This window comes from Ciona intestinalis, unplaced genomic scaffold, assembly GCF_000224145.3.
Source record: "Ciona intestinalis unplaced genomic scaffold, KH HT000124.2, whole genome shotgun sequence".
NCBI classification, from domain to species: domain Eukaryota; kingdom Metazoa; phylum Chordata; class Ascidiacea; order Phlebobranchia; family Cionidae; genus Ciona; species Ciona intestinalis.
This window is the reverse complement of record NW_004190446.2, coordinates 135,632-149,407: the sequence shown is the minus strand read 5'-3', so window position 1 is coordinate 149,407 and position 13,776 is coordinate 135,632. Positions and strand designations below refer to the sequence as shown.

General features: G+C 36.3%; 2 protein-coding genes and 1 long non-coding RNA gene across 3 annotated transcripts in view; 2 read left to right on the top strand and 1 right to left on the bottom strand.

Annotated features, from left to right (window-relative positions):
* The window catches only part of LOC100179786 (cilia- and flagella-associated protein 43), a 24,423-nt gene extending 12,973 nt beyond the window's left edge, over positions 1-11,450 (bottom strand). The window contains exons 1-13 of the mRNA XM_018815997.2: positions 11,325-11,450; positions 10,847-11,100; positions 10,435-10,568; positions 10,054-10,187; positions 9,462-9,609; positions 8,956-9,103; positions 8,479-8,615; positions 7,913-8,104; positions 7,557-7,637; positions 6,998-7,158; positions 6,627-6,733; positions 6,133-6,321; positions 5,651-5,796 (exon numbers count right to left, since the gene is read on the bottom strand). Of these exons, the coding sequence (XP_018671542.1) occupies positions 5,651-5,796; positions 6,133-6,321; positions 6,627-6,733; positions 6,998-7,158; positions 7,557-7,637; positions 7,913-8,104; positions 8,479-8,615; positions 8,956-9,103; positions 9,462-9,609; positions 10,054-10,187; positions 10,435-10,568; positions 10,847-11,100; positions 11,325-11,353 (1,860 nt within the window). The 5' untranslated portion in view covers positions 11,354-11,450. The remainder of the gene's footprint in view (positions 1-5,650; positions 5,797-6,132; positions 6,322-6,626; positions 6,734-6,997; positions 7,159-7,556; positions 7,638-7,912; positions 8,105-8,478; positions 8,616-8,955; positions 9,104-9,461; positions 9,610-10,053; positions 10,188-10,434; positions 10,569-10,846; positions 11,101-11,324) is intronic.
* Positions 11,451-11,782: 332 nt separating this feature from the next.
* Positions 11,783-12,529, top strand: LOC100184685 (zinc finger HIT domain-containing protein 3). The gene has a single exon (XM_002130102.4). It carries the CDS (start codon positions 11,921-11,923, stop codon positions 12,311-12,313), a length of 393 nt encoding a protein of 130 aa, XP_002130138.1. The 5' UTR covers positions 11,783-11,920; the 3' UTR covers positions 12,314-12,529.
* Positions 12,530-12,793: 264 nt separating this feature from the next.
* The window catches only part of LOC113475157, a 1,231-nt gene continuing 248 nt past the window's right edge, over positions 12,794-13,776 (top strand). The window contains exon 1 of the long non-coding RNA XR_003396899.1: positions 12,794-12,983. This is a non-coding gene — a long non-coding RNA (uncharacterized LOC113475157). The remainder of the gene's footprint in view (positions 12,984-13,776) is intronic.

The following is a 13,776-nucleotide window of genomic DNA, read 5'->3' as shown; positions in this document are numbered from 1 at the left end:
TCCTTACATTACTAACCTACACAGTGACCATAACACCAGCAACACTTATAAGTTCCAAGGCATTGTGGCCAAGACTTGGATCAGGACAGTCACACTGGTCATACTAATCCCATGAACTACATAAATAAGTGGCATGGTNGTTGGGGTTATGCACCAATTTTGGCCTAAAAGTGTTGGGAAATAGGTCATCTGTCCCAAATTCCAGGTATCCTACAAAGGACCTCACCCATATAGAACAAACACAACATTTATGAATTACAACCAACCTTGACCAAAATAATCTGTGTGATCTTTTCTTCTCTTGTGTGAAGATCAAACTGTGAGTAAAACATCTCGTTCCCTCCTGAGTAGTTAGGTCCCAAACTCCCATGAAGAGACAGACCAACTTTCTCTTCCTCTTCATCTTCGTCTCCTCCTTGTTTCGTTCCCGTCTCCACGATCGACTTTTGGACCTGGATGTTGGGAGAAGATGTTTGCATCGTGAATTTTTATATTGTGGCAAAAAACTAGGTCAGAAATTCGGTATTGCGCAATCCCGTTTGTCTTACTTCAAATCTACAAAACTACCGAATGTTGGGAGGCAGCGATGTTTCTTCCAAAATTGTATTTTTAGAATAATAGAATTGGAAATCTATATGAGTAAGGTTCTAAGGTGAGAATGCCATGAGGTTTAGGGTGCAAGTCGGAGTTGGGCCATTAATACCACAGAATATAGTACAGAGTTTTTTAACATCACACATACATTGTGTATAATGTTACAAATTCATATTTAATACAATGCTAGTAAAGCATTCGCTCCCTACGTTGTTCGTTTAGTTGGTGGTACAAACTACAACTACAGCGCTAGTAAAACATCCTCTTCATAGGTTACCTGCCAAACCCTAACTATTAACCCCTAACCACCAACCTCTAACACTTTCCACCAGCCTAATCTGTAACGGACCGGTGGATTCTTCACTAGTTCCAATATCTACTTACAGTGTTGAGCGCCATTTCGATCTTTCTCATCCTTGACACTTTATTTAGGATTGCATTTTCTTCACTGGAAACACTGGTGGTTGGGTAGTTGGTGACAGAACAACTGGAAGTGAATCCTTTCAATGATCGACCTGGAATAAAAATGTAATTAGCTTAGCTGTGAGCATGGGAGTGACAACCATGGATAAGTCACTCAAGTTCCCACCCATGAGAATATACATGACCAAACCAACCAAAAGTCATGTCTGCTTATCCACACACTGCAATAGCTTCAGCAACTCCACTGTGGGCATGGGAGTGGCAACCATGGATAAGTCACTCAAGTTCCCACCCACGAGGATATTAACGACCAAACCAACCAAAAGACATGTCTGCTTATCCACACACTGCAATAGCTTCAATCCTAACTTACCCTTCGTAACCATATCATCCCAGCATTGCTTGGTGATCAAATACGCCAAGTAACGTTGAGCCAAATTTTCAAATTCAATTTCCTCGCGAATCTAAACAATGATCATTATTAACAAAGGAAAATCTTTTTTTACAAAATATCAAACACTACAAGTTTTCCTGGAAGTGTTAATATAATACTAAAACTTGACGCCAATAGCACCGAATATTGGTGGGATTTAGTCCAGAGATGGTCCATTACTCCAACATTGTATATGCACATTCTATTCTATATGAGTGAGGTCCTACAGTGAGGCATGCCATGGGACCTAGGATTTAGACCAGAGTTGCCCATCACCCCAACACACAATATAATCATCAAGAACCAACCTCCTGAACCCTTTGATCCTGTTGCTCTTGCATCTTGGACTGCTCATCCGTATCGAGGTTATATTCATCGTGACGAAGTTGCTCCAACTCGGGGAGAGAATTATTGTTTTCCATCATCCCGAGGATCTAAGAGGAAAGAGAGTTTTTATAACCCAGTCTGCAGAATATGGCAGTTCGTGACAAAACCTCAAGCGTGCAAGACGGTTATTTTTCTGCGCTGTCATTAAAAATTGGCATGCAGTTTGATGCAATATATTTTCAGGCCACCTTAAGAAATAATACCTATTTAATACAGGATTTGAGTATGTTTAATTAATTGGCGTGTTCGGTCAAATTATGGCGTGCATCACCAAGTCTGTAAAAAACTTGCGCGGCACCTGCCATACTCTGCAGACTGGATCATAGCATGTTCATTGCCCACAAAAATACATACTTGGTAACTCGTAAGCTGGCACAAGCTGTGTGAAACTGAACACCAGTGTTATAACGACTGTCATTGCCCGCCATGCGAGGATAAAGCAAGTTATTTGCATTCATAAAATCACAGTTTTACCGTTTTTCTTAATTCTTTGATGTTCTTCCTGAGGTCTCTCTTCACCTCGTCATATTTAGCATTCTCTTCTTTCACAGCGAGCAACGACCGTGCATCGAGCCACGTCGCATCGGACTGTGGGGTTGGAGTTGGGGTCATTGTCACCTCGCTACGAGCCCCAGACTTGGCTGGAAACAAAAAAACTTGTGAAGGTTTTAGTTTTTAAACTGATACTTGTTAAATGAAGTCATATTTTCCATATGGGAATTCATGTTTTTTTAACCTAAAACAATTGAGATAAAATATTTTCCATAGTGGATGTTAAGTTTATGTTAAAACTGACCAGAAAATTTGTTTTGGCACCGGAATTAAAAAGTTTTGACATTAAAAATAAATGGTTTTATTTTTAAATCCAAAATACAAATGAAATAAAAGCCGCATCTTGCGCATGAGATATAATGCTGGGGCAAAAATGTTATTATGACACAGTAAGCTTATTTGTGTTGATAAATAATCACAAAGATAACACTTACGTCTTGTGACATCACTATCGTCTTGTTCTTCTTGGTCAGGAGTTGCAATTTCTATAATAAACAACAATTCAGGTCAATTACTGGGTAGGCACGAGAAGTATGAAACAAAACACCCGTGTAATAACGACTGTAGTTGCCCCACCATGCGAGGATAAATAAGTTACATACGTGGTAACTTGTAAGCTGGCACGAGGTGTATGAAACAGAACACCAGTGTTATAACGACTGTCGTTGCCCCACCATGCGAGGATAAATAAGTTACATACGTGGTAACTTGTAAGCGGGCACAAGGTGTATGAATCAGAACACCCGTGTTATAACGACTGTAGTTGCCCCACCATGCGAGGATAAATAAGTTACATACGTGGTAACTTGTAAGCTGGCACGAGGTGTATGAAACAGAACACCAGTGGTATAACGACTGTCATTGCCCCACCACGCGAGGATAAATAAGTTACATACGTGGTAACTTGTAAGCGGGCACAAGGTGTATGAAACAGAACATCCGTGTTATAACGACTGTCGTTGCCCGGCCATGCGAGGATAAATAGGTTACATACGTGGTAACTTGTAAGCGGGCACAAGGTGTATGAAACAGAACACCTGTGTTATAACGACTGTAGTTGCCCCACCACGCAAGGACAAAAAATTATTTTTAAAAATACCAACTTGTAGAAGGCGACCATTCCTCCATAGCAGCCAACACGTCACCTTCCACGTCCATTACACTTCGTAACCTCATGTTCAATACTCGCGCGTATTCAACAGCATTGTTGCCAGCAGACTGGCCTTTACTTGTGAAACTATGGGAAGGAAAAAATGGTTTTAAACGGGATATTTCTATCTGTTATTACCATTGGTCACATAGAATATTCAGTTAAACCAGTTAATGACACTTTCTGTGACACCATTGGGTATTTGCCACCCCAGGTTTACAACATTACATTATCAGCAGATTGGCTTTACTTGTTAAACTGCGGTAAGGATGGGACTTTATACTTAGAATGACTATAAGCTGGTAGTTGTTACAATTCTTTAGTATATATAGTCAGTCTAATGCACATTGTACAGTAGTACATTCCCGTTCGGAAACATAAACTTAAAACTAAATATTTTTCAACTTTATTTTTATTATCGTTTTTTAATTTTTTTTTTTTCAAACTTTACTAGGACTACATATATAGTCAATCTAATTCACACTGTACAGCAATACTACCAAGCCTGGAAACCTACACTGCATTTACACATTTAAAACTGTGAGAAAAGCATCTGGTTTTACCGGGATATACATATGTATTTGTTATTACTAGAGTATAGGTGCCATAGAATATTCAGTTAAACTTACTTCCAAGCCCAGAAACCAACCCCAGAAACCTACACTGCATTTAAACTTAAATATATTGGACTTACTTCCATTGGTAGCACATACAAGCCTGATCGGAATATCCAACAGATATAAAGTGAGAAGCATCCGGTGAAAACGTTAAAGTTTTTACCCCACCGTGTATGTAGGAGTGTGGTTGGAACCTTGTGATGCTGTCCTGTTGGTTGGGTGGGTGGGATATTGTGGGTTAGTAAGTTTAAGTGCAAAGAAATTCTTTTTTTTTGCAAGTTAAATTATTTGTAAAATAAGGTTTTGTAAATAAATTTTGTAAAAAAAAATTGTAAAATAAGTTTTTCTTGTAAATAAATTTTGTAGGTTATTTGTTAAAGTACAATAAAATATCAGCATTAGGCTCATTACCCCAACACCCAGGGTGCTACAACCCATTAGTGACCGCTGGGTTGGAGCAGTTGCCATTATTATATGATTATGCTTAAACTATATGCTTGGATGAATCTAACTTACTGTATCCTTGCGTGGCCAGAAAAAGGTATAACACTGGTTTAACACCTCATGTCAGCTTACGAGTTGCCATGTATGTTACTTTGTGGTTGATTATTTTTGATTGGATTTTTTCAATATTCTATGTATGGCTGATAATTTAGACAATTTATTTTAACATTATAATTTATCAAACTAAATAGCAAAATCCTTAACCTACCCAGTTGGACACATCCCTAACAATAACATCGCCATCTGGAGCAAATGAAGCAACCCATTTTCCATGCGGGGATAATATGATGGAACCTCCAGATAGTTGGTGGCCATAATGTTCAGACACTGGGTGAATGGGGGTTGGACCCTGTTGTGGGTTAATGGTCTCAATTAAGTTATTTTTTTTTTAATCGTAATTGTAAAAAACACCTAAAAACTTTCTAAAAATTTTGTCAATTGAGTTATTTTTTTTTTAAATCCTAATTGTAAAAAAAGACCTAAAAAACTTCCTAATAATGTTGTCAATTGAGTTATTTTCAAAAAAGTTTTCTAATTGTAAAAAAGACCTAAAACAAATCAAAAGAGTGTTGCCAATTACTTAAGTTTGAAGACCTTGGAATTTAGGCCTAGATATTGGCCCATTATATTTGTTATGTATTACTATATTATAAACAGGTGAGATCCTACAGTGAGGCATGCCAGGAGATGAAATGTGATCAGAGAAAATAACAATGCCTCAAAAAAAAGTTGTCAAAAAGAAATAGTGGTGTATTCTATATATTACTACTGTTAGCAAAAGGTATCCACTCTTTCTTAATCGTGTTTTTAGCAATTAAAACAACTTTATTTTAGAGTCGTGAGGATACAGTTATATATTTCAGTAAATTTTTGTTTACTACCAAATGTGACGAAAAAAACAGAAGAAAACATGGACCATCATACATTACCTACTATATATAAAAAACATAAACCATCTCACAAATTTCATCCTAACCTACTATTCATCACCTGGGTTGTATGAGGTAATTTAAACTGGAGTAAATTCTTGCTTTCCGACGACAAAGCTGCTATTTCTATGTTATCGCCAATAGTTGTGACAATAGCAGAATCAACCGACACGGATAACGAGTGTCGGGTTAACTTTACGGAAGTATCTGCCATAGATATGTAATAAAATATTTAAATTAAAGTAAACTTTAATAAAACTGCAACATAAGATATATCACATAAGATAAACCTAAAAATACTTAAAACACAAATATTTTGCTCAGATTTAAACAAAAAACTTTTACCCAGAAAGTTTCTGCATAGATATCATAGGTAATATGACATATGTGTTGTAACTGTAAGTTGCCCTGCCATGCGAGGATGAATAAGTTACATTCATTTAGTTAATGTATAATAGCAATATAATGACTAAATGACATATAAGTCTGAGTTACGAAGAAAAAACACGTTCATTCATGTCATATACGATATAATCTATTTACCTTTGAAATTGTTTCTAAGTGAAACAAAATGGCCGTCGGTGTTGCTAAGCAACTCAGATGTAAGTGAGAACATAATGAGATTGTTTGAATCATAATCTCCATTGTCATTCGATTGTGACATCACAGCAAGTACAGTTGATGTTGAACTATTGTGATGAATTGAAATATCTTTGATTGTTCCGTCACAGTCTGATGATTGTTGGGAAACAATGGAAACGTTCAAAATATTAGCCAAGTATTAAGATGTCTATAATATAAACTTTTAATGAATCGGTGAGATCAGTCTGTTTACAGCAATATGCTTGGTTTAGAAAGCAGATCCAAAAGATAGTGCACATGTTTAACAATGAGTGCAACTGTATTTTAACAGCCTCGTACCAGATTTATTTAAAACCCAGAAAACGTGACATCTTTGATTTATTTTATATAGGTGAGGCCACACAGCGTGGCAATGGGACTTGAGATTCAGGCCAGGATGACATCTGTTCACTTACCTACGTATCCTATGCATTGGAACCCTGAGGATGGTTTTGCATCAATGATAAATATGTGAGGTTCGTCTTCGGATGCTGTGAGGAGAAAATCACCCCCAGCATTGTACCTGTGTGATGTAACAATGTATATTATTGATGTAACAATGTATGTTGTTAGTTAAACATAGCATGAAATTTTCAACTGTAAAACATAGCAAAGCTTTTGCATACAATATCGTAGAGCAAATTAACTAATACAGCGAAAAGAGAAGAATAATCAGCAAAACAACAATCGGTAAATGATAATAACTTGAGCATATAGTCAAAAAAGAACCTTGGTTTTCCAAGAGATGGGTGCTTTTGTGTGTAACTATAAATTAATAAACACCTACTTTAAGTATGTAACTGGTGAATGGTGTATTCTTGTTGAACCAACTTGTCGGAGGTTGATTTCTTCGGAGAGTAACGAGCTTGTATCAATGTAACAAACATGTCCCGTCCATGTGCCGATGGCAACCACTGGGCTTGATGGACAACATGATAAGGAACAGGTCTGTATGTAAGTGATTGATGAATGAATGCAACATGTTTATCCTCGCATGGCGGGGCAACGACAGTCGTTATAACAGGGGTGTTTTGTTTTATACACCTCGTGCCCGCTTACAAGTTACCACGTATGTAACTTATTTATCCTCGCATGGCGGGAAAACGACACTCTATATAACACAGGTGTTCTGTTTCATACAGTTTGTGCTCCCTTACGAGTTACCACATATGTAACTTATTTATCCTCGCATAGCGGGGCAACGACAGTCGTTATAACACGGGTGTTCTGTTTCATACACCTCATACCCGCGTTTAACATTAATTATTAAAAATGGTCAAGTTTCTGAAACTTAGTTAAAACAAGTAATATAGCAATAGCCAAAAGTAGATTTTCCTCTAACTTACCCTTGTGCACAAGGAGAAACTTGCGACAAGAGAGCCGTCTTCACACGACCATATTTGGAGTTCCCCATCCTCACGACAAGTCTGGGAACAAGATGTTTGGTGAATGAATGAACGTAACTTGTTTATTTTGTGTGGTGGGGAAACAACAGCCGTTATACCATGGGTGTTTTTGAGAACAGTGTTTGTTGTTTACAGTAATTAAAATAGGGGTTCTTAAACTTTTTTTCCTACATGTTTACTGAGGAAATCATGTTCATCCATAGCTTATTGACAAGTATGATAATGCCTCATGCAAAACCCCATATATGGTATGAATATTTTTTATAGAAACAACACGTTTAACATAGAAATCTTACCACAGCCAGCTTGCCAGCGCATGTAAAACCCGCCCCAACAAAATCTCCGGTTCTCGTCGTGATTATCGGCCCACATTCTCGCTCAACCAAACTATAATGTTGTATTTCACCACTGGATGTCGATAGAACGAGGTCGACATAAAGTGGGGGGGCAAAGCTGAGGCAAGTGATCGGTTGCATGCCTTTGTGTAACTGTGTGTAGATGAATATTTAATTATTTAACCTTATGTAATGAGGGGCAACGACAGTTGTTATAACACGGTTGTTCTGTTTCATACACCTCGTGCCAGCTTACAAGTTAAAGGGTATGTAACTTAGTGGGTGATTGTTTTTTAGGTAAGACTCGCAATTTGAACAACCCTTAGTGACCACTGGGTTGATTTTAAAACTACCATCATGTGTCTTGCCACCCCAAAAAACATAACTAAAAAAGTGCAAATTTGCAGAAAACACACAGATAATTCACAACGATTATGGTTGACATATTTTACAAATACAACCAACTGCCGTGGGTGAACCTTGTACCCGGTTACCCGAAGTTACATTCACATATACAAACCACCAACCTCTGTTATCTTGACACCATTATTATCAAGTTGTATCAACCTGAGCGTCCCATCGTCCCCCCCTGCTACTAATCCTTCAGAATTCAATGAAATACTGTGAAACATTCCACATTCTATCTCGCCTACCAATAACGAATCTGGGAAACAAATGAAATATTTATATTTAGAAATACATACAATACCACTATGACAATAACATGTATTTAAATAAACCAATGACACTTGTTTTTTAAATTATCAAACATAAAATTAAACATACAACATTTTTAAATTATCAAACATAAAATTAAACATGATAGTAATGGCAACTGCTCCAACCAAAATATTGGGTTGTACAAATTGTCAGCTGAAAACTAATCACCCACAAAGCTACATATGCAGTAACGAGGTGTATGAAACAAAACACCCATCTTATAACGACTGTTGTTTTCCGCTATGAGAGGATAAAGTAAGTATTTTTAAATCACACCCACATACCAGATATTCCACCCAGCAACAAAGCAGGGTTACCGCTTGCCCCATCGACACGAAACAGTTGCCCACCGACGCACCCGACGTATATTTCACCGCGACTTGACCAACATTGCGAGGATGGGATCACACGAGGGCGCCGAAGCTCAGGTGGCTGGATATGTTTTGGGAGCAAAATAAAAACGATTTGGAAAGATATTAAAAAAATAACTGAAGCGCCTAATTTTGTAAGGTACATAAACAGGGTGTTGAAATAATAGGAAATATACTTTTGTTTTCCTTGTATAGACACCTAACAGCAGGGTAAAGGCTGTTTTATGTGTAAAACCTAGGATGCTAAACCATATGGTGTCACGAAAGGTAGTTAAACACTGATGTATATAAACAATCTTTAAGCGGTTCATCTCGTGTATAAACGTGGTGCATTTTCGATGTTTCCTCTGCCATCCCGCAAGCTTTCATCAGGGAATAAGGTAACAGAACAACTGCTGTATATAACGTCTATATTTCACCTCAAACTTGTCTGCGTTTCCACCCACCAAGCCAGCTCTTGTCGACGTTGGGAGATGAACGTTAAATCCTTGTCGTGTCCCCGATCGTGACGCGAGGTCTTCACCATTTGAGAGGATTACACCATCAGTAGTGGGAAGATTCACAACTCTGGGGATAAATCATGGTTAAAAGATTGATACAGTTACAGTCATAGTTGTCTGGACGTTCTGTTTCATACACCCGTGCCTGTGTCTTATGAAAGGACACGTTACAGTTGTAGGGATCCTTATTGATGAATGTGTGGTTACTGTCGAATATTGTTTAAAAAAATATATACAATAGAGGAGTGTGGGTAAATGCAACCTATTTATTATTGCATGGCGGGGAATAAAAGTTGTTATAACGCAAGTTTTGTTTCATACCCTTTGTTTTATTGGATTTTTTATTAAATAAGGTTAAGTGTACACATTCGTCAACAATGGTAGCAGTGATGAGCCTTGAACCACTAACCTTCTGGGCTAGGGCATGCATGCTAATTTTTGTGCTACTGCCACAGCACCCTAGTCAATGGACCATCAACCTAAGCCTTAGGTTTTAAAAAAAGAAGCTTACTTAGATTTCATGGTCGATATTTCGTTGCATTCCTCCAACGTCCATATGGAAACATGAGTCTCAGAAATCGTAGAAATTTCTCGTTTGTTTAGCGGGTTAAAGAGTAGTGATGTCACAGGGGATTCCCCTGGAAGCTGAGGTTATTCAGAGAATTAATGAGGATCTTGTTTTATAATATAATACTAAGTTTTGGTAATTTACTTTATTGCTTTATAATGCAGTAAGTATATTAGGTTTCTATTGGAAATGTCTCTGTAAACATAGAGTGATTGTCAGTCTCACTGGGTGCCCATATTTCAAAACTTAGTCAAAAATGTCACCACTCAAAGATAAAAACATCACACATTGGCAAAGTATTAAGTAATTAAAGTGAAATTTTACCTTTTCATGACATTTTAACTTCCCGGTTTGCCAATCCCACACAAATATAGAGAAGTCAGGAATTGATGAAGTTGCCGCGAAAAAACTTCCATTGAATGAAAACTGGAGTTGTGAATATCCAAGAAGTGCACCAGCTGTAACAGGGGGGGTTGATGTTACAAGATTATCATCCTATGCAATTTAAATAACCTCTATCTTCTTGTCCATTCATAAAAACTGTTGTTTTGTTGCAGCTTTGTGGTAGATCGAGGAGAAAATCAATTAACAAATTTACAAATCTAATGCTCATGTTACCATGGCTGGAATTTCAAAAGAAGAACTTTTGAAACTATAAGATAATACAGCATATACTGAATATATACGTAAACACTTAAATATGAACTGTATTGAGATAATTAAAGTTGTGACTTACCTTCTAATGCACACACCACTTCACAAGATGGGAAATTATAAATTGTGATAATTGGGTTCAGTCCTTCTTCTGCTACAGCAAACATCCGGTGATGCGATGATGATGTCACTTGACACACAGCACCACCCGGTGGTTGGAACACGCTCTCAGCGCCAGTAACCACGTTAACAAACTTAATGCTGTTCCCGCACGAGAAACAAACCATGTCGCGATCAACGTGGGATAACCGATCCCCCTTGAAGCCTTTGGCCCACCTGGGGGGTTCGTTAGGGTTTAAAGTCAAAATATTAAAACCATATAAACAATAAATATGACTGGAGGTTTTTCACAATTAACTAATAATAAGAAAGTATATTTTATATATTTTTTTTATGCATAATTTCCTTTAAAACGTGCCAACTATTTTAAAAGTGTTAAATTGGGCAGAAATGTTTATAAAGTCAAACATTTTACCAAAAATATACAAAACATGACTTACTTTACGTCCAAAGTGCCGTAGGCTTGCATCCTTTATTTAAACCTAATTTTGTCAGCTAATTTTACAAATCTTCTGTCAATAAATTAACTAAATATGTATAAAAAGCTAAAAAAACGTGCGAAAAAACCTAATATTTGTATTTTGTGCGAAAAAACTTCGGCTTCTCTGTTGCTAAGAAACCGCAGAAACAGAACATGGAAGAAAAAATAAATGCGTTACTTTTGACTCCCCTGTGGGTTTAACAAAACTTAAATTAAAGTATTAAATCAACCGTAAATAAATAAATCCTAGCAACTGACAAAACATAGGATTTTTCTCATTTTTCTCATTTGAAAAGTTTTGTAAATTGCAGACTTTTATATAAATGAAAATTAGAAAGTGCATTACATTTTAAAACACATTCCTATAACAGGGAAACCCCCAGTGAGATATTTTTAACGTAGAACAAGCATGTTCCATTTGGATTTCGTTTCTGTTACGTTTATTGTACTTTAAATATAAATTTACGCATTTTAATTGCATTGAAGGATAGTGTTTACAGTTATATAACATTTTATTGCTGCTTGGGAATTTGTAAAGTGCAGCAAATAGACAAAATGACGGTCAAACCTACTTGCCAAGTTTGCAACGAAAATCAGCACAAATACAAATGCCCTCAATGCTATAAACGTTACTGCTCTGTTAATTGCTACAAGAAGCATAAAAGTGAAGATTTTTGCCAAGCTAATGTCGAAAAACCGCCGAAAAATGGAGAAAAACAGCTTCAATGTTTGGAAAAACAAGACGAAGAAACTGAAAAAATTTCCGAAGAAGTTTTGGGAAGATTAAAAGAATCAGAAAAACTGAAAGATATTTTAAAGAATCCTCATTTAAAAAAACTATTAACAGAAGTCGATAAAAATGAAAATACTCCACAATTAATCAATGACTTAATGCAAGAACCGATATTTATTGAATTTGCCGACCAATGCTTAGATATTATACATTAGTTATAAATATTCTACCAATATTAAATAAAACTACCAAATGTGTTCTTGCATAACATTGCCCTATCACAGTTGTTCGAAACATTGCAAATTGATGTTTTTGTAATAAAATAAATAACACATGGAAGGTGAATGCCAAATCTAACCTCACATAAAACATGAAGTGATCATTAAACACCTTGGTTTTACATCCCAAGAATAAATATAAAAGTAACTCAACAATGAGCATGAGGTGAATGAAGCCAGCATGTATGGTGTGTTGTATTGTGGTATTTAGAGTTGTCTGTGCAACACCTGTGTATTAAACCACTTGGAAGTTCATGGTGTATGGAACAGAACACCCATGTTATAACGACTTTTATTGTCCCTTTTAGCTTAACAGTTTCAAAACTAGCTAGATATAAAAAATTGAACTATATATAACTAAAGCAAAATAAGTTGTCGCTTGGCAGTGAGCATAAGGTGTCCAACAATTGCTTAACATGAAGTTACACCTCTATGAATATACTACGGAGACCTAATTTAAATAACCACAACGGAATGCTATTGGCCGATATATATTTAAATGGAACTCAGATTAACCAATCGCATGCGAGCGTTTCACTTCTACATAAAAGACACCAACAAATAAAATAAATAAACACTCAATAAATCAAGTAATCCCTGGTTTTACGTTTCAAACAAATAGAAATAAATCAAAACTAAGGAAGCATTCATATACTTGTATGTGTGGCAAATTTGAGCAATAGAAAAAATATGTCTAAAATATAATTACTGAAAACTAAATTATGATAAACCAATTACTTAAAATATTTACTAAAATGCAAGAATACAATACATTATGTAATAACAATAATATAAAGTAATGTGTATTATTGTAATATAATAACTGAGACGTCTTTAAAAATATTATAAACATAACGAAACTGCAGGTTTAACGAATTATAAGAAGCGTTATTTTAATACTGCAGTAAATGGAGGTGCAAAGTATTGTGATGTCATAATGGGAAGACAATGAGTGTGTTTTCTCAAGAAAAATATGCAAATTTTATATTGAACATTAAAATGGGTGTAGCATGAGAAGGAATCCTTGGTGGTTGTGTTTTGATGTTCTGTATTTATACTAGGAGTGAATGATTTGAGGCTTATTTACAATTTGCAAACTTAAAAGGCTTGTGTTTACCAACAGTCGGCGAAAAGTGAAAAAATCCAATTCGTTCAGGTGTTTTGTGAAAACATAAAACCCAAAGCTGGTTTGTGGTGGTATAGAATTGAAAGCAGGCAGAAGCTAGATACACACTTTTTAACCACCCTGTCAGCTTTGAAATTAAAGATTTATTTTGTTAAAATATGTTTTGATAAAGCCCTAATTGACAGTGTATCTGACGTGGTACCTTAATATTGTAAGTGCATTGTAGGGGGGTAGGCAAGGATAATGAAGGCAAGATTCAATTGGAAGACTGCTT